At 44.4% G+C, this 24,754-nt stretch overlaps 1 protein-coding gene across 1 annotated transcript in view; it reads right to left on the bottom strand.

Moving 5' to 3' along the window:
* BAZ1B (bromodomain adjacent to zinc finger domain 1B) overlaps positions 1-14,703 on the bottom strand; it is an 82,600-nt gene extending 67,897 nt beyond the window's left edge. Inside the window, exon 1 of the mRNA XM_080681796.1 lies at positions 14,208-14,703. Coding sequence (XP_080537922.1) covers positions 14,208-14,314 — 107 coding nt within the window. The 5' untranslated portion in view covers positions 14,315-14,703. The remainder of the gene's footprint in view (positions 1-14,207) is intronic.
* Positions 14,704-24,754: the final 10,051 nt, after the last annotated feature.

Genomic DNA, 24,754 nt, shown 5'->3' with positions numbered 1-24,754 from the left:
ATGGAGAGGACTTCACAAGTTAGTGCGATGTATATAACTTTCTACAATATTCCAACGGGAATTCACTATAGCCAGCTATGTTCAAATTCAAAATGTAGCTAATTTACTTTTGTTAAAAGTATATTTTGATTTTTTACAGAGAGGAAGGGAAAGGGAGAGAGTTAGGAACATCGATGAGAGAGAAACATCAATCTTGCCGAAACCGGTTTGGCTCAGTAGATAGAGCGTCAGCCTGCGGACTGAAAGGTCCCAGGTTCGATTCCAGTCAAGGGCACGTACCTTGGTTGTGGGCACATCCCCAGTGGGAGGTGTGCAGGAAGCAGCTGATCGATGTTTCTCTCTTATCGATGTTTCTAACTCTCTATCCCTCTCCCTTCCTCACTGTAAAATATCAATAAAATATATTAAAAAAAAAAAGAGAGAGAAACATCAATCAGCTGCCTCCTGCACACCCCCTACTGGGGATGTGCCCTCAACCAAGGTACATGCCCTTGACCGGAATCGAACCTGGGACCCTTCAGTCCACAGGCCGACGCTCTATCCACTGAGCTAAACCGGTTAGGGCTAATTTACTTTTATGCACAGCAACAGAGGCTAAGCTAGCAAATAAACTGACACAACTAGAGAATTCACTGCCAATCTCTACTTTCCAAGTTACTTTATTTTATAGCAGTTGAAATAAAAGTTTTTAAAAAGCTCCATGATATTAACGCACAACTAAACAAGTAATTTCCTTTTTAATATATGAAGATTCTTGATTTTCTAGGGTTATGATCAATAACAAGACAAACAGGGATAAAACCACAGAGAATCCAAAATAGTAGTTTTAACCAATAATAAAAGCACCATCTCCAGATCTGACAAAAACAAAGCAACAAATTTATTTCACTCACTGGGGATGGTGCTAATCCTATCTAATAAAGATGGAATGTGCAAAATGACCGTGACTTTGTCACAAAGATGGTGGCGCCCATAGCCACAAGATGGCGGCGCCCAGTCCCCTCAGCCCCACCGGAGTCCCCCAGTCCTTTTAGCACTCGCCGCGGCGAGGGGCAAGCGGGTCCCCGCAGAGAACAGGCACAAGGGCCTACAGCAGTGTCGAGCAGGCAGGTCCACAGAGAGCAGAGAACCACAGGGAGCAGGCCTAAGCCATCAGTAGGTCATCCCCTGAGGGATCCCAGATTGGAGAGGGTTCAGGTCGGGCTGAAGGACCCATCCTCCCCCCGTGCACGAATTTCGTGCACCGGGCCTCTCGTATTTAAAGGATTACACAAAATACAGTAACACTAAAAACCACAAGTCAGACTTCTATCCTATTTAATAAAACCCTAATATGCAAATCGACCAAATAGCGGAACAACTGGTCGCTATGACACGCACTGACCACCAAGGGCAGATGCTCAATGCAGGGCGGCGCCAAGCCGCTAGCCAAGGCAGGTGCCAGCAGAGGACGCCCGATCACCCCACCCACCAGTCGCCCCACAGATGGCCCTGCGTTGAGCGTCTGCCCCCCAAGGGAGGCATCTGGCAGCGGAGGTGATCGGGGGGTGGGGTCAACCAGTGGGCAGCGCCAGGCCACCCGCCAAGGAGGATGCCAGCAGGGGCTGCCCGATCATACTGCCCACCAGTTGCCCCACAGATCAGCCCTAATTGCTGGCCAGGCCTAGGGATGCTACCCTATATATTGGGAATAGATTTAAAAATTAAAACCTGGCAAGGCTACTACAACATTGAAAAAACAGGATGATGCAGTGATGACATGCATGGACCCTGGCTTGCATTTTGTGGTCAGCCCTGATTCTGACATTTATACCTGTGTGACAAAGCCAATTACTTAACTTCTCTCTGCTTCAGTTTTTCCACCCATAAGATGGGAGAAATGGTACTACTGCCTCAGAAGGAACATGTTATGTACTACTTTTTATAATCAGAGCAAAAAAATGTAGCTATCCATACAACAGCAAGATGCCTTTCACCTGTATGAAAAGTATGGTCACGCCCTGACTGGTTTGGCTCAGTGGATGGAGCGTCCGCCTGCAACTGAGAGGTCCCGGGTTCGATTCCGGTTGGGGGCATGTACCTTGATTGTGGGCATATCCCCAGTGGGAGGTGTGCAGGAGGCAGCTGGTCGATGTTTCTCTCTCATCGATGTTTCTAACTCTCTATCCCTCTCCCTTCCTCTCTGTAAAAAAATCAATAAAATATATTTAAAAAAAAAAAAAAAGTATGGTCACTGGTGCATGCAGTGTCTTGGATTGCAGGGGATGTCCGAATGCCAATTTAGGCCCAACATCCCCCAAGGGGTCCCGGATTGCGAGGACACATGCAGGGCTGAGGGACACCTCCCCCTCCAACCATGCTAAATTTCATGCACCAGGCCTCTAGGATAGTCATTTAAAGCCAATCACTGAAAATGTATAAAAACTTATATAGTGCAGTTTTGCTCTCATTTCAGTTACCCAGTCAAACGTAGTTAAAAAATATTGTGGAAAATTCCAGAAATAATTTATGTTTTAAATCTTGTGCCATCCCATTCTATGAACCATCCCTTTGCCCAGCATATTCAGGCTGTATACACTACCCGAGTGATATTAGTATCCGATGGACCATTACGGTTATCTCTGTGCTTGTGTTCAAATAACTTTAATTTTACCTACTAATGGCCCCAAAGCACCAAGAGTAATGTTGCTGGCAAATCAGATATGCCAAAAAGAAACCTTAGACTTTATTAAAATGTATATATACAAAAAAAGTATTATATAGGATTCTGTACTGTTTCAATATTTCGGTACTTTTTCAAATACAGTACTGGGGGGGGGGGGTCTTGGAATTAATTCCCTACAGATAGGGTGAACTACAGTAAAGAGAAAAAAGGCAATAGCATGGCTTCTATTATCATAAATATAATGGTATTTTTATATAATAACTAACAAGATAGACGTTTTCTTTTTGTTTGCTTGTTTGGCACTTAAGGAGTGGAGGTAAAATAAAGACTATCAGTAAGTGAATTTATTTAAACGTACAAAAAGCTTACCATTTTAATAGTTAAGTAGCAACTCTGAAGAAGTTCACTGAGAAATCAGAGAATGTAAATGATATTAACAAATATATCCTAAAGAGATACGGTGTGGCTCAGGTGGTTGGAGCATCATTCCATACCAATAGTAAACTTGTGGGTTTGATTCCTAGTCAGGGTGTGGTATATGGGGAGACAACTTATCAATGTTTCTCTCTCACATTGATGTTTCTCTCTGTCTCTCACTATTCCTTCCCTTCTCTCTAAAATCAGTAAGCAGATCCTCGGATGAGGATTAAAAAAAAGAGAGAACATTTTATTAGTTATTTTTAAAAGTAGGAATAATGTGCCCAGTCCAGTCTTATTGATCTAGACTGGGGGTGAATGTAAGGGCCCAGGGTCATATAAGGCCCGCCCATGAAATCATTAGGTCTGATCCTACCAAGGCGTTAGTGGTGAGTTAATCAAATGTTTGATCAAAGCCCTAGCCGGTTTGGCTCAGTAGACAGTGTCGGCCTGTGGACCGAAGGGTCCTGGGTTCAATTCCAATAAAAGGCACGTACCTCGGATGCAGGTTCCTCCCTGACCCAGGCCCTGGTTGGGGTTCGTTTTTCTTTTTCTTTTTTTTTTAATTTATTTTTTTAAATATATTTTATTGAATTTTTACAGGGAGGAAGGGAAAGAAACAGAGAGCTAGAAACATCGATGAGAGAGAAACATCAATCAGCTGCCTCCTGCATACCCCCTCTACTGGGGATGTGCCCGCAACCAAGCTACATGCCCTTGACCAGAATCGAACCTGGGACCTTTCAGTCCGCAGGCAGACGCTCTATCCACTGAACCAAACCAGTTAGGGGCGGGGTTCGTTTTTCTTGATATTTCTGTCTTTCCCCCTCTCTTCCACTCTCTCAAAAAAATAAATAAATAAAGGAAAAATATCCTTGGGTGAGGATTAAAAACAAAACATGTTTGGGAAGTAGTACCCGATAGAGAAGGTGAGCAGAGTAGTGGCCGCTGGTTGTCCGGCAGGGTGTGAGGCAAAAAAAATATTCTCCTTGGTCTTCTCACTTACAGGTTAAGGCTCCCTTTCCAGATAGTCCAATAGCTAAATCACCAGTTTCCAAGGGCATTTGCACCACTTATGGAAAACGTTGGATCCATGCACACCAGATGTCCTGACAACTCATCCCATCATCCCCTGCACAAAATTTGCTGCACCAGCAGACTATGAAGCCAACCAATGAGCTTCTTTTCATTACCCATTAGATATACTATCCCTGACAACAAAACAGAGGACAAAGGTGTCTCTTTACAGTATCACGGCCAGTTGAGACCAAGCTAAAAAAAATCAGCTTGCCTACATGAGGACCCCTTCTCTTCTTGGGTAGCCAGGTCTTAAAGGAGAGATTCTGACCTGTTCCACTGGAAGCCTTTTCCCAACTTTGCGGCTGAATAAAACAGCTTTGTACATGCAAAAAGAAAAGTTTGACCAAATATAACAAGCTAATTTTAAAGTTAATAATTTTGTACGGTCTGTGAATGTTATAAATATACAAATGGCCCTCCTGATCAAGACCCATATAGTCAACAACATAGTAGTATAGCCTAGACCCGTGGTCGGCAAACTGCGGCTCGCAAGCCACATGCGGCTCGCAAGCCACATGCGGCTCTTTGGCCCCTTGAGTGTGGCTCTTCCACAAAATACCACGGCCTGGGCGAGTCTATTTTGAAGAAATGGCGTTAGAAGTTTAAGTTTAAAAAATCTGGCTCTCAAAAGAAATTTCAATCGTTGTACTGTTGATATTTGGCTCTGTTGACTAATGAGTTTGCCGACCACTGGCCTAGACACCTCAGTAATACCTCAAACCCACTGTTTCTAATCTAAATTCTTATTACCCCAACTCATCCTCCTAAACTTGCTACTTTAACAGATATTTCCAGTCTCGCTGAATGGCCCTAGTGCCCTAATCAGAAATGAGGGAATCATCCTCATTTCTTCAGTCCCCAACTGCAGCCACTTACACATTTCTCAAGTCAGTCCTTGCCAATAGCAAACAGAGCCATTAACAAATCCAGCCTCTGATTTTTATTTCTGACCCAGGCAAAGTATTTTAATTGGCCACACTGGTAATCCTCTTTTCTGGTGCTTTGTGCTTCTCACCCTAACTTCTTTTTTTGTCAGCCTTGTTTGTTTTTAAACCCATTTCTTCTGATTACTTTAAAAACTAAGTTGGTTCAAGTATCATCCCAAAGTTGTGGGTTTGATGGTCAGGGCACATACAAGAATCAACCAGTGAATGCAGAAATAAGTGGAACAAATCGATGTTTCTCTCTCGTCCTCCCTCTTTCTCTAGCTCAATTTTTTAAACATATATTCTTATTGATTTCAGAGAGAGGAAGGGAGAGGGAGATAGAAACATCAATGAGAATCATTGATGGGCTACCTCCTGCACACCCCCTGCTGGGGATCACACCTGCAACCTGGTCATGTGCCCTGACAGGGAATCAAACTGGAGATTCCTGGTTCATGGGTCAACATTCAACCAGTGAGCCACACCAGCCGGGCTCTAAAATCAATTTTTTTAAAAAGGATAAAACTGAAATTCCTACAACACCCCTTAACACTGGGTATTTTTAAGTTTATGTAATTTTGTTCTGGTTATTACTCTGTTTAAAGCAAGCAAGAGAAAAAAATGAAAATGAAAGAAAAGGCTGACTAAAGGATATTGAGACAGCTGCCTCTAAATCCTATTTCAGATTTTAGGTTACCAAAATAAGTCATTCACTCTCAAATAACCATTCAGAGCAAATGCCAATTGAGGTTTTTTATGTTCCAGCTACTGCTGCACATATAATTGCAGAGAAAATGGCAAAGCAGTTCTCCAAAGGTTGTATAAACTATAAATAATAAGATATTTTCAAGTCCTAGACTATCTCATTATGCATCTACTTTTCGAATTCAAGGAATACCTCTCCCTACAATATGCTGCTTCTTTTTTTTCTTTCGCCTTGTAAGAATTGTTTCTCTCAATAAAGTACTTGAGCCCTGTCCAGTTTGGCTTAGTGGTTAAAGCCTCAGCCCACAAAAGGTGTTGGGTTCAATTCCTGGTCAAGAGAACCTAACATTGGTTGCAGGTTCCCCAGCCCTGGCAGGGGTGCTTGTGGGAGGCAGCCAGTTGATGTCTCTCTCACGATATTTCTCCCCCCCGCCCTTTCCATTCTCTCTAGAAATCAATGAGAAAAATATCCTCAGGTGAGGGTTAAAATAAATAAATTGAGTGAGTGAATGAGTGAGGGGAGGGAGGGAGGGAGGGAGGGAGGGAGGGAGGGAGGGAGGGAGGGAGGAAGGAAGGAAGGAAGGAAGGAAGGAAGGAAGGAAGGAAGGAAGGAAGGAAGGAAGGACTTGATAGCCTAAAAGGAAGTGGCCCAGAAAAGTATGGAGGTTAAATAAGCACAACTATAACCCTGAGTTCTAAGTGAGATGACAAAGTACCAAGTCAAGATTTGCTTTTTATCCTGTTTTTTTCTCTTTGGACCAGTTTGTCATTAAGTTAAAAATAACTCTAGCCAGTGGTACTCAGTGGTTAGACTGTAGAGTTTCTGCCCAAGCAACAAAGGGTCACAGGCTCAATCCCCGGACCCACCAGTGTGGGAGGCAACCAACAGATGTCTCTCTCTCACATTGATGTCTCCCTCTTTCTCTCCCTCTGCCCTTCCACTCTCTCTAAAAGTCAATAGAATGCCTGGCTGGCGTGGCTCAGTGGTTGAGCGCTGACCTATGAACCAGGAGTTCAGGGTTCGATTCCCAGTCAGGGCACATGCCCGGGTTGCTGGCTCTATCCCAGTGTGGAGCATGCAGGAGGCAGCTGATCAGTGATTCTCATCATTAATGTTTCCCTCTCTCTCCCTCTCCTTTCCTCTTGAAACCAATAAAAGAAAGATATTTAGCCCTAGCCAGTTTGGCTCAGTGGATAGAGTGTTGGCCTGCAAAATGAAGGGTCCAAGATTCAATTCCAGTCAAGGGCACATGCCCGGGTTGTGGGCTCGATCCCCAGTGGGGGCTTGCGGGAGGCAGCCGATCAGTGATTCTCTCTCATCATGGATGCTTCTATCTCTCTTTCCGCCTCTTCCTTCCTCTCTGAAATCAATAAAAATATATTTTTTTAAAAAGGATATTTAAAAAATAAAAGTCAATAGAAAAATATCCTCGGTGAGGATTAACTAAAAAATAAAAATAACTCTAGCCCTGGCCAGTGTGGCTCAGTTGGTTGGAGTACTGTCCCATACACCAAAAGGTGGTAGGTTCAATTCCCAATTGGGGCACATACCCAGGGTTTTTGAGATCCCTAGCTGGGATGCATTCAGGAGGCAACCTATAAATGACTCTGTCTCTCTCTCCCTCCCTCCCTTCCTCTAATAAAAATAACAAATCACTCTAATGTGGTATAGCTTGTTACTATAAAGAAAATTAAATTATAGCCCTGACTGGTTTGGCTCAGTGGATAGAGCGTCGGCTTGCGGACTGAAAGGTCCCAGGTTCGATTCTGGTCAAGGGCATGTACCTTGGTTGCGGGCACATCCCCAGTAGGGAGTGTGCAGGAGGCAGCTGATCGATGTCTCTCTCTCATCGATGTTTCTAACTCTCTATCCCTCTCCCTTCCTCTCTGTAAAAAATCAATAAAATATATTAAAAAAAAAAAAAAAAAAGAAAATTAAATTATAAAAGTTAACGTAAGAGCTCAGTAATTCCACTGTCCAATAAGAGCCTGTCTTGCAAATCCAACTCTTGAAACATGTCCCATTTGTATACCGCAGTGGTTGAGAGTTGACTTGTAAACCAGGAGGTCACTGGTTTGATTCCCAGTCAAGGCACATGCCCAGGTTGCGGGCTCAATCCCCACTAGGGGCGTGCAGGATGATTCTCTCTCATCATAGGTGTTTCTAGCCTTCTCTCCCTCTCTCCCTCCCTCTCTCTGAATATAAAAAACGCAACCTGCTCTAGTCATGGTTTCCTAAGCAAGCAAGTTATTCTGGCCATATTCTAATAGCCCTTCCTCATTACACCAGCTAAAAGTTCTCATATATTGATGCAGCAAAAAATGAATAACCAGTTGTTTCTAGGCTTTAGAAACTAAGATAGTTAAAGCAATACAACAAAATATTAACCTACAACAGGCTACTTATAGGTTCAGTTCCTCCTTAAAACCCACCTTGACTTAAATACAGTCAATGTAACATACTATTGTCAAATAATCACATCAAGAATTGATTCTGATAGACCATGGCCAGGTAGCTTAGTTTGTAAAGTATCGTCCCCATAAGCCAAGGTTGCTGGTTCCAACCCGTCAGGGCACATATGAAATGAGAATCAAATGAAATGGTGATGGAAAAAGACATGAGTTGGGTGATGAACACACAATACAATATAGAGATGATGTATTATAGAACTGCACACCTTAAATCTATATAATTTTATTAACCAATATAACCCAAATAAATTCAATAAAAAATAGAAAATTAAAAAGTATCAGCCCAGCTGGTGTGGTTCAGTGGTTGAGCGTTCAATTCCAGTTCAGGGCACACGTCCAGATTGCAGGCTTGATCCCCAGTAGGAGCCGTGTAGGAGGCAGCTGATCAATGATTCTCTCTCATCATTGATGTTTCTCTCTCCCTCTCCCTTACTCTCTGAAATCAATAAAAAAATAGAGGAGAAACCAAGATGGCGGCATATGTAAACACCTGAACTTAGTGCCTCACACAACCATTTCAAAACTACAACTAAAAGACAAAACGGACATCATCCAGAACCACAGGAAGACTGGCTAAGTGGAAATTCTACAACTAGAAGGGAAGAGAAAAGCACACTAAGACTCAGAGGAGCTGTGGAAGTAAAGTGCACAGGTACGGAGGCGTGCACGCAAAGAGGGCTGACATTTTCAATCTGCAGGGAGACACAAGCTCCTGACTGCTCTGAACTCCAGTTCCAGGCGAGACTCATAAGGGGAGAAACTGGACTGTCTGGCAGCAGGTGGAACTCTACGGCGGCTTTCTCTCAGAGGTGCTTGCAGCGATTACCAAGGGACACTGAGACCCGGTGGACTTTAGGGCAGGGCTGACAGAAAGCCATTGCTGTTTGTTCCACCCTGAGACTCCGCCCCATCCAAGCTGTGCACAGAAGCTTTTGCATATGAATGGCCTGGTCCTTTGAAATCTAAAGGTACCTAACAAACTGCAGCTGAGTCAGAGAGACCCAGAACATCCAAAAGAAGGCCCAAGGCCGCACAGCACCTTGCATTGCTTCACAGCTGGACCTCATCTGGGCACGTCCAAAACCCAAACAAAGAAGAGGAATCTGCAGATCTCTCCATAGCTCCTGCTGGGTGGCCTCAGGCAGAGGCTAAATTAGCACCTCCTTGGAGATCCAAGAGCCAGTGTACCCAGGGGTCAGAGTGGGACCATCCATATTACAACTCCTCAGATCCATAAGGGACACAATCAGGGAGCAGAATTAGTGAGCACCAAAGCACCAATGAAGTAAGTCTTGCCTCATAAGGGTGTCTCCAGCACAAAAGTTCTCCCAGCGTAGACACAGCTGATCCTCACAGCCAATTGGCCTGGAGGTCAATTCTTCCCAGTGATACCAACAACAATCAAGGCTTAACTACAACAAGACTGTGCACACAGCCCACAAAGGGGTGCACCAAGAGTGTCCACCTCAGGTAACTGGGGAGGCTGAGCCACTAGGCCCTATAGGACACCTACCACACAAAGCCACTCTATCAACTCAGGGAAGCAGCCAAAATGCGGAGACAAAGAAACAGATCACAAATGAAAGAAATGGAGGAAACAAACGACTGGATATAGAGTTCAAAACCACGGTTATAAGGTTTTTCAAGAATTTTCTAGGAAAGGCCGATAAATTTAGTGAAACCCTCGAGGATATGAAAAAGGACCAACTAGAAATTAAGCATACACTGACTAAAATAAAAAATATTATACAGAGATCTAACAGCAGACCAGGGGAATCACAAGAATTAAGTCAAAGATTTGAAATACAAAGAAGCAAAAAACACCCAACTGGAAAAGCAGAAAGAAAAAAGAATCCAAAAATATAGTGTAAGGAGCCTCTGGGCCAACCTCAAGCGTACCAACATCAGAATTATGGGGGTGCCAGAAGAAGAGAGAGAGTAAGATACTGAAAACCTATTTGAAGAAATAAGGACAGAAAACTTCCCCCACCTGGTGAAAGAAATAGACTTACAAGTCCAAGAAGCGCACAGAACCCCAAACAAAAGGAATCCAAAGAGGACCACACCAAGACACATCATAATTAAAATGCCAAGAGCAAAAGACAAAGCGAGAATATTAAAAGCAGCAAGAGAAAAACAGTTAGTTACCTACAAGGGAGCACCCATACGATTGTCAGCTGATTTCTCAACAGAAACTATGCAGGCCAGACAGGAGTGGCAAGAAATATTCAAAGTGATGAATAGCAAGAACCTACAACCAAGATTACTCTACCCAGCAAAGCTATCATTCAGAATTGAAGGTCAGATAAAGAGCTTCACAGATAAGAAAAAGCTAAAGGAGTTCATCACCACCAAACCAGTATTATATGAAATGCTGAAAGGTATTCCTTAAGAAGAGGAAGAAGAAAAAGGTAAAGATAAAAATTATGAACAACAAATACCTATCTATCAACAAGTGAATCTAAAAATCAAGTGAATAAAAAAATCTGATGAACAGAATAAACTGATGAATATAATAGAATCAGGGGCATAGAAAGGGAGTGGAGTGACAATCCGGGGGGGGGGGGGGAGGGAAGCGGTGTGGGGGGTGCGGGAAGAGACTGGACAAAAATCATACACCTATGGATGAGGACAGTGGTGGGGTTAAGGGCATGGGGTGGGGTGGGAACCGGGTGGAGGGGAGCTATAGGGGAAAAAAGAGGAACAACTGTAATAATCTGAACAATAAAGATTTTAAAAAATAATAATAAAATTAGAAAAAAGTAAACATATATTTTTTTCAAATCAAGCAATGAGTGCATGAATGGGTCGGACAACAAATCAATGTCTCTCTCCCTCTCTCTCTTTAAAATCAATAAGTAAAGCCAGAACCGGTTTGGCTCAGTGGATAGAGCATCAGCCTGTGGACTGAAAGGTCCCAGGTTCGATTCCGGTCAAGGGCATGTAACTTGGTTGCGGGCACATCCCCAGTGGGAGGTGTGCAGGAGGCAGCTGATCGATGTTTCTCTCTCATCGATGTTTCTGACTATCTATCACTCTTCCTTCCTCTCTGTAAAAAATCAATAAAATATATTTAAAAAATAAATAAATAAATAAAATAAAATCAATAAGTAAATTAACTAAAAGTATTCTGATAAAGTGAATTTTCCCAACTAAGATCTACTGTCCTGCCTGAAGTACTACAGTAGGGAGTTAATGTAGCACAGATTCAAAGACACTGTACAAAAAACATAATCATCAATATATAACACCCAGTCATTAAGTGTGTGCATCATTCACAACTATTACTGTAAATTTAATGATGATGTATAAAAATGCTTTTAAGAACATAACAACACTCACAGCTTTAAGTCAATAAAACATCATATAAATTTGTTACAAAATATACATGCAATCAAAAGGTAGTACTTAGAAGAAAACCACTCAAATCCTATTAAAAACATAATTATAAATATAAATTAACCCCTAACCAGTTTGGCTCATTGGATAGATTACCGGCCTGCGGACTGAAGGGTCCCAGGTTTGATTCCAGTCAAGGGCATGTACCTTGGTTGCGGGCACATCCCCAGTAGGGGGTGTGCAGGAGGCAGGTGATCAATGTTTCTCTCTCATGGATATTTCTCTCTATCCCTCTCCCTTCCTCTCTCTGAGAAAAAAAAAAAAAAAATCAATAAAACATATATATATATATTATATATAAATTAAGAACTGGAAATAACAGTATTTCAAATGCAGCTGAAACCCAACCACGTACTTGTTCTCCTCTATGAAATCCCTAATAGCCTAATAAAAAAATATGCCAACCTGATAAACACAAAATACAATAGTTTAAAAACCCTCCTAAAGTGCTTCCACTTGTAGACACTCCCAAGTGGGCAATATACCCCCAATATGTAACACAATTTATGAATTCCTTTGTTAAAAGGGTTCTACAAATACTGGTATGGGAATTTTTTATTAAACACATGCCACTTTACAAGTTTCATGCTTCAGTTTTCAACTGTCATCATTAAGGGGAACGCTTCATATATATCATTATATTTCAAAGATTTTAGTAAATTATATGAAAAAGCCTGTGCTGCCAGTTCTAAATTAGCTAGCTACCGCCACTTTTACATGGCTCAGTACTTAAAGGACTTAGCACAAGTTGTCTCTTCTCTATGTTTCTTATACTCCTTTAGAATCAAACCTGAAAAATTAACATGATAATATGTTAGTGTGAGGAATCAACTGCTCAAAAGAGGACATTTGAAAAGGATATGGCAGATTCCCACAAGTAATTTTTCACTCTATCAATGTTTGGAATGTTGTTTTTTTAAAAGTAGGGCAACCTTAGAATAATATTCTGAAAGTCCTAACAGGACAAGAAAAAGAACCAGATTAGGATCCCCACCCCTCCCTTAAATGAACTTATCTTATACCACAAACTGACACAAAAGTGGACTAACATCATTAAAAAGGAGTAGCATTCCATGGTTTTAATTTAGGTACAGGGATGAGGTAGGAAAAGCAGTGGATTCTACTCCTGACTCTCATCATTTACAGTATGTGTCAATCTCAATTCTCTGGCACCACCTGGCAAAGCAGGCAGGAGAACATGAACATTTCCCAGACCCATTCTGCTCTAAGATGCTATGGTTATATTTTAAGAGCCTTCCCACAGCATGGACTCACTTTCCAGGTTTCTTTATATGTAAACACCCAATAGTCACAAACTGCAATCGAACAAGAATGAAATTATCTTATAAATTATTACATTAGCCCTAGCCAGGTCGCTCAGTTAGTTGGAGTGTTCCTCTGGAACACCAAAAGGTTTCGGGGTTCCTATCCAGGTCAAGGCACATACCTAGATTGCAGTTGATCCCTAGTACCTACCGGCACATACAGGAGGCAATGTTTCTCTCTCACACTCTCTTTCTCTCTCAAATCAATAAAAACATATCCTCAGGTGAAGATTTTTTTTTAAGTGCATTAAAGGGGTGAACAAAAAGAAATGAAATCAAATTATATCCCTCACCTGGGCACTTCCTCCTCTGTACAAGCAAGCAGAAACTACAAGAAATCAAGTCCTACCAAAGGTAAAGGGCTGACGAAACTAAATACATTAGCTTTCTTGAAGCTTTCTGTACATTAAAGATTGATTCAAACATCTTTTTTTTACACAGAAGCGTCAAAAGGACTCAACTGGCATCCATTAAAAAAAATAGTAATAAAAGTTGTACAACTTTTAACCAAAAAACTAAGCCTGTTCAAGAGGACAATGATTAGAGAGGATGCTTAGTATATAAAACATCAACCTCGTGATCTTAAGTTACAACATAAAAACTCTATTGGTATCTATTTTTTCATTTTACTTAAAAACAATCACGAATCTCCTAAATCGTCAAAATTCCAAACCTGTGCATGCGTAGGGAAAGACATCAGCTCCTCCAAAGTAACTTTCCCTCTGAACTTTATTCTTGGTTTTGTGCCTCACTATTCTGTCACCTGAAGTCCACTAGGAGAAAAACACAAGTGCCCCCACACAGATCGGGGTAAAACGCAGTCGAGACTTGTACAAGCCGGATCATGAGGCCACATGGGTACCATTTTAAAAACTTCACTTGAAGGTTTATTTTTTTTAGAAAAGGCAAAGGAAATCCTGCTCCCTGTGGTACATGGGTCTAAAGCCAACCCCAGGGGGTGTGTGGGGAGGGTCGCTCCTCGAATGCGAGGCCCGGGGACTGGATGGAGGGCGCGGGGCTCTGTAGCGCCGGTACGGCGCCGGTCCTCACCCCCGCCGCCCGCTTCCCCGCCCAGAACCGCGGGCTCGGACTCACGGTGTAGGCCCGCGGGCATCGGTACGCTGACAGCTGCCACACGCGCGGGCTGTGGGGCCCCGGGCCCGAGGAGCCCCCTGCCCACTCGCGGGCGGCCAGGCCGGCGCAGCTAGAAAAGGATACTCCCGGGTGCGGAAGGCCTCCTGAGTGTGCGCGATAGTGAAGAGCGGCTCTTCGCCGGGAAGCGGCTTCACCAGCGGGAAGGGCTTGCGGCCCAGGAGCGGCGCCATCGCGGCGGTGACGGCGGCGACTGCAGCAGCAGCAGCGGAGACAGCGGCTGCTCCGCGAGCCCGCGGCGCAACACTAGGCCCCGCGGCCCGGAGCGAGCGCCAGGCTCCCGGGAGTAGTGTGGGGGAGGGGAGGGGTGAGAGGGCGGCGAGAAATCAGCTCCCTCGCTGGTGGCGCGGCCGCGCGACGGCCAAGGAACGGGACGCAAGGACGCAGAATTCCCACGCACACCGCTGCGCAGGCTGGCAGCCTCCAGCCAACCTTCGCTACTGGTCCCCGCGTTCGGCAGTCACGACTCCTTAGCTGCACAGGAGGAAATTATTGAAAAATGGCGGGAGATTCCCCTCCTCCCCACCCCCCCGCCGGCCAAGACACACACTAACTTGCTCTCCTGTGGCGCCGGTGGCGAATGCTCCAATAGGCGGAGAGCTAGTCAGCGCTCACAGTCTATTGGCTCAGAGGAACTGCCGCTCTGCGCTTGGGTCCAGCCCCCTTCCCCAACTGCGTAGTTGGGTTGCAACGCACTAGAGGGCAGTATGAAGAGGTGAAAGGTCACGTTATGTAAGCACCGGTGACTGGCGGGCAGGCCTCCAGCAGTGGAGGTAGCGTTGAACCGAAAAGTCGGAAATTCAAGGAGGTGAGACAAGAGAAGCCCCCTAACCCATACACACACTACGCCATCTGTGACACTGACGGCGACACCGACATCCGGGCATCACTGTCCGTGTGGTGCGCTGGAGGGGGGAAGGGGAGCGCGCGACCAGGGGCTTTGTCTTTCCACTTGTGCTCCGCCCCCTTCTTAAAGGCGCCGCGCTCGGCCACGCCCGGAGATGCGCGCGTGGAGCGGATGGGAGGAGGGTTTGGCGGGAAGTAACCCCAAGACCTTGTCCAAGTAAAGGTTCTACTGAAGGACAACTTGAGCCCCAGCCTTGCTCACCCCAGAGTTTACTGCTGGATGAGAATGTGGTTGAGATCTGGATATTGGTATGGTGCTACTTTCTAGGGGCTTGCTGGAAAGGATAATATGGAATATCTCGGAAAAATGTACTAAAGGACATACTTATTAAAGAGACATCCATTCCTTCAAATCATAATTACTAGCACCTACAATGTTCAGGGCCCTGTGTTAGACTCCCCTGAAAAAATAAGAGATAAATAGTTCTATGGGATGAGTGCTGACCAAAGTAAGAAGACAGCAATAACAGCCAGGAAATTACATTTAAGCTGCTTCTCCATGCAGACTATACCGACATAGTCCAAAGTCTGCTCGGGTATTCAATGCAATCAGAAACACACTGACTATAATTTTCTCCCTATTAAATTGTCTCCCTTGGTTCAAAGATCTTTCAGTGGCCCCAGAACATCCTTTGCAGCCTTTTCAACAGGAATAGACTGCTGGGTGTCCGTGAATGCAGCATGCCAATACCAGATTTATTCTCCTTTTTTTTTCACCTTGAGATGAGAAGAATACCCCCAGTAAAAGGTAAGTCCTAGATCAGACCAGACGCCACTTCTATGAAGCCTTCTCTGATCACCTAGCAGAAAAGGAAGGTCATCTTCCTTGAGTAGCCATTTCTTCTAAGAGGATTAGGTTTCTTCTCAGGGGATATGGTATTTGAGTTGATTGTAAAAAGATAAGTTGCACTTGACTAGACTGAGAAATGAGACAAACATTGTAGGCAGAGGGAGCAGCAGGGCAGACTTGGTAAATTCAGGACATGTGCCTAAAACATAGGGGTTTTGAGGCAAAAAATATCAAGAGATGGAAGTGGCAAAAGAAGTGATCCCCTTGGCCAGAGCATGTGATGGTTGGAGTGACCACTTAGAAGAGAACTGCAGTTGTTTGTGGCAGGGATACCAAGGGCCTCAAATGTAACAAGATCAGTGGAGACAGGCAGACAGATTTGAGAGGCACAGACTAGATGACTAATGGGATAGACATTTGAAGGACTAGATAGCTAAGAGCTGACTACACACAGAGTAAATACTCCAAAAACAAGAAAAAACAAAAATTAAAAAACAAATATTTGGAAAAATTTTATATTTCAAAAACAGCATCTAATTGTCCACAAGAATGGGCAGCATAATCATTTCAGCACCTGGGCCCAATATGGGCTGGAATCCAGCCCTGGTGTTGGTAGAGCTCTAGAATGGGAAACTCAATAATGAGCTCACTGGAGAGCCATCCAGAACACAGTTGGAATTTTTGAAGCTAGAGATGTAATTTTGTGAGGATGGGTTATCAACTAGAGCCCCAAAATGAGTTAATAAGGGCCTCCCCAAATAAAGAACAGTGCTTATCTTGGAGAGGTGGAATTATGGTTGGTTTTCTTTTTTGTTTTCTATAGTGATTATGTATCCGTTCACAATATTTTTAAAAAACCTTTAATATGACTCTTGCTTGGTGTATGTCCTCTATTTCTGTGTCTCAAATTTATAAACAATGGAACTGATTAACACAATATTTTAACATTTGTACTGAAGATGTCAAAAAAAGGGAGTCCATGCCCTTTTGGCTTAATGCAGTGGTCGGCAAACTGCGGCTCGCGAGCCACATGCGGCTCTTTGGCCCCTTGAGTGTGGCTATTCCACAAAATACCACGTGCAGGCGCGCACGTACAATGCGATTGAAACTTCGTGGCCCATGTGCAGAAGTCGGTTTTCGGCTCTCAAAAGAAATTTCAATCCTTGTATTGTTGATATTTGGCGCTGTTGACTAATGAGTTTGCCAACCACTGACTTAGTGGATAGAGCCTCAGCCTGCAGACTAAAGGGTCCCGGGTTTGATTCCAGTCAAGGGCACATGTCCGACAGGCTTGTGGGCTTGTTCTCCAGTGGGGGACATGTATGTGGCAGCTCTCTCGCCCTTCCTCTCAGAAATCAATCCTATCTAATAAAAGAGTAATATGCAAATTAACCATCACTCCACTATGCCCACAAGCCACGCCCACAAGCCAATCAGGAGTGAATATGCAAATAAACCCAACCAAGATGGCTACAGCCACAGAGAGCAGGAGGGAGGCTTGGGTTTCCCTGGCAATGGAAGAAGCCAAGCTTTCCGCCTGCCCTTGCCAGCCCAGGCCTCCGCTTAAGGCTACAAAGTTTCAATTATAGAAGATATATAAATCCCAACAGAAATGGCTGCCGCCACAGAGCAAGCAGAAGGCTTGGCTCCGCTCCAGGCTACAAAGTTTCAATTGTAGAAGATAAATAAACCAGGGCCTCCGCTTGGGTCACCAGGGGGCGTGGCTGGCCTGCAAACCACCACAGGCCCCTCGCCCAGGCCACCCCACGCCCCAAGGGAACCCCCACCCTGATCCGGGCCACCCTTCAGGGAAAACCAGCTGGCCCCCACCCGTGCATCAGACCTCTATCCTATCTAATAAAAGAGTAATATGCAGATTGACCATCACTCCAACACACAAGATGGCTGCCCCCATGTGGTCAAAGATCCTGCCCCCATGTGGACACAAGATGGTCAGCAGGGGAGGGCAGTTAGGGGTGACCAAGCCGGCAGAGGAGCGAAGTTGGGGGTGACCAGGCCTGCAGGGAAAGGCAGTTGGGAGGGACCCAGGCCTGCAGGGGAGAGCAGTTGGGGGGACCTGGCCTGCAGGGGAGGGCAGTTAGGGTTGACCAGGCCTGCAGGTGAGGGCAGTTGGGGGGGACCCAGGCCTGCAGGGGAGAGCAGTTGGGGGGGACCAGGCCTGCAGGGGAGGGCAGTTAGAGTTGACCAGGCCTGCAGGGGAGGGCAGTTAGGGGTGACCAGGCCTGCAGGGGAGGGCAGTTAGGGGAAAACAGGCTGGCAGGGGAGCAGTTAGGCATCAGTCAGGCTGGCAGGGGAGTGGTTAGGGGGTGATCAGGCTGGCAGGCAGAAGCAGTTAGGAGAAATCAGGAAGGCAGGCAGGCGAGCAGTTGGGAGCCAGCAGTCCTGGATTGTGAGAGGGATGTCCAACTGGGATCAGGCTTTAACAGGCAGTCAGACATCCCTCGAGGGGTCCCAGATTGGAGAGGGTGGAGGCTGGGCTGAGGGCCACCCACCCCCTGTGCACGAATTTCGTGCACCAGGCCTCTAGTATGTATATATATGTATATATATATATATATATATATATATATATATACACACACACACACACACACACACACACACATACATACATATATATATATACACACACACACATACACACTAGTGGCCCGGTGCATGAAATTCGTGCAAGGGGGGGCGGGCATGACCCTCAGCCTGGCCTGCACCCTCTCCAATCTGGGCCCCCTCGGAGGATGTCCAACTGCCGGTTTAGGCCCGATCCCACAGGACATCCCTCTCACAATCCGGGACCACTGGCTCATAACCGCTCGCCTGCCTGCCTCCCTGCCTGCCCGATTGCCCCTAACCACTCTGGCTGCCGGCCTGATCACCCCCAACTCCCACCCCCCTGCTGGCCTGATCACCCCCAACTGCCCCCCTCTGCCAGCCTGCTTGCCCCCAACTGCCCTCGCCCCACTGGCTTGACCACCCCCAACTGCCCTCCCGTCCTGGCCTGATCACCCCTAACCACCTCTGCCTAGGCCCCGCCACCATAGCTTTGTCCGGAAGGACATCCGGGAAGGTCTCCCGGAAGGTCTCCCAGTCTAATTAGCATATTACCCTTTTATTAGTATAGATATATAAATACACACACACAACAGTAGGTCCTCGGGTTACGTCGGAGATCTGTTCCTACAGCACGACATAACGCGATTTTCGCTGGAACCCACCTACATAAGCACCTACATCACTCACATGGAGCACATACACAGCAGTGATGAAGTGAAACAGTAAAAAAAAATTTAAAAGGAAGATAACAATTCCTGACCTTTACTTGTGGTAAATAAATAATAAAAACATAAAGCACATATACGTCGAAATGACAACTTTTTTTTTTTAATAAATGGGAGATGGTGACGTAACCATGAAACGACGTACATCGAGTCCGATGTAACCCGAGGACTGTGTGTGTGTGTGTGTGTGTGTGTGTGTGTGTACATATATATATATATATATATAAATATATATATATATATATATAAATAAAGGGGAGCCCTAGTTCATGGTGCTCAGTGGTTAGAGTGTGGGCTTGTGCACCAAAGGATTGGGGGTTCAATTCCTGGTCAAGGGCATGTACCTAGGTTGCAGTTCACTCCCCTGCCCCCTACTCAGGGCGTGTCTGGGAGGCAACCAATGGCTGTGTCTCTCTCACATTGATGTTTTTCTCTCTCCCTCCCCATTTCCTCCCTTCCACTCTGAAAAACAATGGAAAAATTATCTTCTAGTGAGGATTAACAAAACAATAAATAAAAAGGGAGAGACTAAGTATTCTGTTCTAATACTTTCATTGACTCTTAAAAGATTGATTTGAAAGAGAGACAAACATGGATTTCCACTTATTTCTGCTTTCATTAGTTGATTCTTGTATGTGCCCTGAACAGGGATTGAACTGCAACTTTGGCATATCCAGACAACATTCTAACCAGTTGAGCCACCCTGCCAGGGCCTCATTGACTTCTTTTTTTTTTTTTAATTTGTTGTTGACAATATTACAGATGTCCCCCATTTTCCCCTCCTTTGCTGTCTTCCACCCAGCCCCTGCCCCACCCCAGGCCTTCCCCACACTATTGTCTGTGTCCATAGGCTATGCCTATATGCATTTGTATTCTTTAGTTAATCTCTTCCTGGCCCCTCCACCCCCATCCCCTGAGTTCTGTCTGTCTGTTCCGTGCATCTATGTCTCTGCACCTATTTTGTTGGTCAGTTTATTTTGTTCATTAGATTCCACATATTTAAGTGAGATCATGTGATATTTGTCTTTAACTGGCTTGTTTCGCTTAGCATAATAATCTCCAGGTCCATCCATGCTGTCACAAAGGGTATGAGCTTCTTTTTTTTTTTAATTTTAAAATATATTTTTATTTCAGAGAGGAAGGAAGAGGGAGAGATAGAAACATCAATGATGAGAGGGAATCACTGATCGGTTGCCTCCTGCACACCCCCTATTGGGGATTGAACCCACAACCCAGGAATGTGGGCATGTGGTCTGACCAGGAATCCAACTGTGACCTCCTGGTTCATCAGTCAACGTTCAACCACTGGGCCACACCGGTTGGGCATGAGCTCCTTTTTTACAGTTGAATATTATTCCATTGTGTAAATGTACCGCAGCTTTTTTATCCACTCACCTACTGATGGGCACTTGGACTGTTTCCAGATCTTAACTATTGTAAACAATGCTGCTATGAACATAGGGATGCATATATTTCTGATTTCTGATTGATGTTACAGGTTTCTTAGGATATATTCCAAGAAGTGGGATCACTGGGTCAAATGGCAGTTCCATTAAAAAAAATTTTTAATATAATTTGTTATTGATTTCAGAGAGGAAGGGAAAGATAGAAACATCAATGATGAGAGAGAATCATTGATTGGCTGCCTCCTGCTGGGGATCGAGCCTGCAATCTGGGTATGTGCCCTTGACCGGAATCGAACCCGGGACCTTCAGTCCATAGGCCGACGCTCTATCCACTGAGCCAAACGAACTAGGGCAAAATTCTTTTAGAAAACTCCATACTATTTTCTACAGTGGCTGCACCAGTCTCTATTCCTACCAGCAGTGTACTAGGATTCCCTTTTCTTCACATCTTTGCCACCACTTGTTTGTTGGTTTGTTGATGGTAGCCATTCTGGTAGGTGTGAGGTGATATCTCATTGTAGTTTTAATTTGCATATCTCTGATGATTAGTAAGGTTGAGCATTTTTTCATATGCCTATTGGCCATCTGTATGTCCTCTTTAGAGAAGTGTGTATTTCAGGTCCTTTGCCCATTTTTTAACTGGATTGCTTGACTTCCTGGTATTGAATTGTATGACTTCTTCGTATGTTTTGGAAATTAACACCTTATCAGATATACCATTGGCAAATATGTTCTCTCATACAACAGGTTCCCTTTTCATTTTGTTGGTGTGTTCCTCGCCCCCACGCTGTGCAGAAGCCTTTTAGTTTGATGTAGTCTCATTTGTTTATTTTTTCCTTTGTTTCTCTTGCCCTAGGCCAGTGGTCGGCAAACTCATTAGTCAACAGACAACTAATATCAACAGTACAACGATTGAAATTTCTTTTGAGAGCCAAATTTTTTAAACTTAAACTTCTTCTAACGCCACTTCAAAATAGACTCGCCCAGGCCGTGGTATTTTGTGGAAGAGCCACACTTAAGGGGCCAAAGAACCGCATGTGGCTAGCGAGCCGCGGTTTGCCGACCACTGCCCTAGGAGATGTATCAGTGAAAATACTGCTGCATGAGATGTCTGAGATTTTACTGCCTGTTTTCTTGTAGGATTTTTATGGTTTGAACTTACATTTAAGTCTTTTATCCATTTTTAGTGTATTCTTGTGTATGGTGTAAGTTGGTGGTCTAGTTTCATTTTTTTGCATGTTTTATTGTAGTGTAACCCCCATCTTTCAAAGGACGCCTCAAAAAGTCGAATTATGGAGTCATTTATTAAAAGCCGGCGGCATACGAGGGAGCAAAAGCGCTCCAGACCTCGCAGCCCCGAACAGCTTGCCACTTCTGGCTTATATGCAGAATATCACAAAAGTATCGATTACATCTTTGGGTCTGGAATGAGGAACCTGTTTCGCGAAAAGCATTTTTTACAGAAGCAAAAATTGAGCAAGTTAGTTATCTAAAGTATTTACGAATCACTGAATCAACAGAAACACATTATCTGGGACCACCGGGGCAATTTAGAATAATTGTGCTGTCCAGATTCCGGGACCACTGAGTCAACCGAAACTCAGTTATCTGTAGCTACTGAGACAATTTAGGATAATTGTGCTGTTCTGATTCCCAGAAGAATGTGCTTCAGTAACCAGTGAGATCACAATCAATGGGATATTCAAACCATCATCAATGGAGTATTGGGATAGCATACATAAGTTCAGAAAATCAAAATAACTTCCTGTTGTTTTAGCAAACAAGTACAGAACCCAAAAAGCAGTTTCTACCTGAGTTGCTTGCTACCATACTTCAGTTTCTGTCCAATTTTCCCAACACCATTTATTGAAGATTGTCTTTACTCCATTGTATGCTCTTGCCTCCACCCATTGACTCTTGTTGCTGACAAAATCCTTGAGTTGACTTCCTATCCAGTCTAACAGTGCCTAACTGTCAGCAAGCCCCCTAGTAGACAACTTTCTCCTAGTTCCCAGAATTCCCCATTGCCAGAAGTGTATTTCTATCTCCTCTGTGAATCCAAATCCCACATTTTCTTCCCAATGCCTTTTCCCAATTGTTCCAGCCCCCATAGGCTTTCACTGAATTCTCAAGGTTTTATTATTCATAAATTTAGCAAAATTTGTTGTTCAATGTGTTTTCTCTCCCAGCATTTAAATAAATAATAATAAAGGGCAGAGATTAAAATGTGTTGTTTCCAGGAATCTATACCAGAGCGTCTATTGCTCAAAGACAACTGTGACTACTTAGCTGCAGGAATAACACTGTCTGCAGATGTATAGCACATTTCCCCATGCAGATCTCCACTGGGTAGTTTTATGACAGGAGCTCAATGAGCAGGGTCTGTTTTTGTGGTCTATGTCAGTGGTGGGCAAACTCATTAGTCAGCAGAACCAAATATCAACAGTACAACGATTGAAATTTCTTTTGAGAGCTGAAAACCGACTTCTGCGCATGGGCCACGAAGTTTCAATCGCACTGTACGTGCGCATCCGCACGTGGTATTTTGTGGAATAGCCACACTCAAGGGGCCAAAGAGCCGCATGTGGCTCGCAAGCCGCAGTTTGCCAACCACTGGTCTATGTCATATGGATCTGTGCTCTGCCACACATCGATGCTTCACTGATGTAATCATAAACCATTGCTTAAACATTTCCAGCTTCTGGCTGGTCTTCTCCTGGCCGTTCTGTTGGTTCCTCAAACTCAACACAGCCCAAAAACACAGTTCAATTTTTTTAAATATATATTTTTTTATTTAAGAGAGGAAAGGAGAGGAAGAGAGAGATAGAAACATTAATGTCAAGAGGGAATCACTGATTGGCTACCTCCTGCACGTTGGACCAAGCCCGCAACCCAGGCATGTGTCCTTGACTGGAATTGAACCTGAGACTCTTCGGTCCGCAGGCCAACACTCTATCCACTGAGCCAAACTGGCTAGGGCTTTTTTTTAATTTATTGATTTGGAAGAGAGGAAGGGGGGAGAGAGAGAGGAAGAGAGAGACAAACATTGATTTATTGTTCCACTGATTTATGCATTCATGGGTTGATTCTTGTTTTTCCCAATATATTTTTTATTGATTTCAGAGATGAAGGGAAAGGGAGAGAGAGATAGAAACATCAATGATGAGAATCATTGCCTCCTGCACACACCCTACTGGGGATCAAACCCACAACCCGGGCATGTGCCCTGACTGGGAATCAAACTGTGACTTCCTGGTTCATAGGTTGAAGCTCATCCAGCTAGCCACACCAGCTGGGCCATTGTTTGATTCTTTATATGTGCCCTGACCCAGGAAGGAACCTGCAACCTTGATTTATTGGGATGACACTCTAACCAACTGAGATATTTGGCCAAGGCCAAAACCACAGTTTATTATTTCCCTGTCCTCCATCATTGGCTTTCTCTGGGCATTTTTATTTTTATTTTTTTAAATATATTTTATTAATTTTTTACAGAGAGGAAGGGAGAGGGATAGAGAGTTAGAAACATCGATGAGAGAGAAACATCGACCAGCTGCCTCCTGCACACTCCCCACTGGGGATGTGCCTGCAACCCAGGTACATGCCCTTGACCGGAATCGAACTTGGGACCCTTCAGTCGCAGGCCGACGCTCTATCCACTGAGCCACCCCGGTTAGGGCTCTCTGGGCATTTTTATTTTACTTTACTAATGTATTTAAATATGTTTTTATTGGTTTGAGAGAGAGAGAAACATCAATGTGAGAAGGATCGATCGGTTGCCCCACACACATACTCCGAACCCGCAAACTGGGTATGTGCCCTAACCGGGAATTGACCCAGGGACCTTTCGGTGCATGGGACGAAGCTCAACCAACTGAGCCACACCAGCCAAGTCTGGGTATTTTTTTATTTCTATTAATGGCTCCACCTTCCTCACAACCTCGAAGGGTCAGCCTTGACCTCTCTTGAGCTCTACAGCTACAGGGTAAACCAGATACAGTAGTCTCCACCACCCTTATACTCAGGGAAAAATTCCAAGACCCCCAGTGGATGCCTGAAACCATAGGTAGTACTGAACCTTTATATATGACAAAGAAAAAATTCTGAGAAGTGCTAAATTAAATTATAGCAGACCTGAGGGAGGAAGGAGGAGACAGGTTAAACAGTTAACAGCTGAAGGATAAGACCAACAAAAGACTACTTGCATTCCTGAAT

This window comes from Plecotus auritus, assembly GCF_963455305.1.
Source record: "Plecotus auritus genome assembly, chromosome: 7".
Classification (NCBI taxonomy): domain Eukaryota; kingdom Metazoa; phylum Chordata; class Mammalia; order Chiroptera; family Vespertilionidae; genus Plecotus; species Plecotus auritus.
Note: the sequence above shows the minus strand (reverse complement) of the source record. Positions and strands in the feature narration are given on the sequence as shown.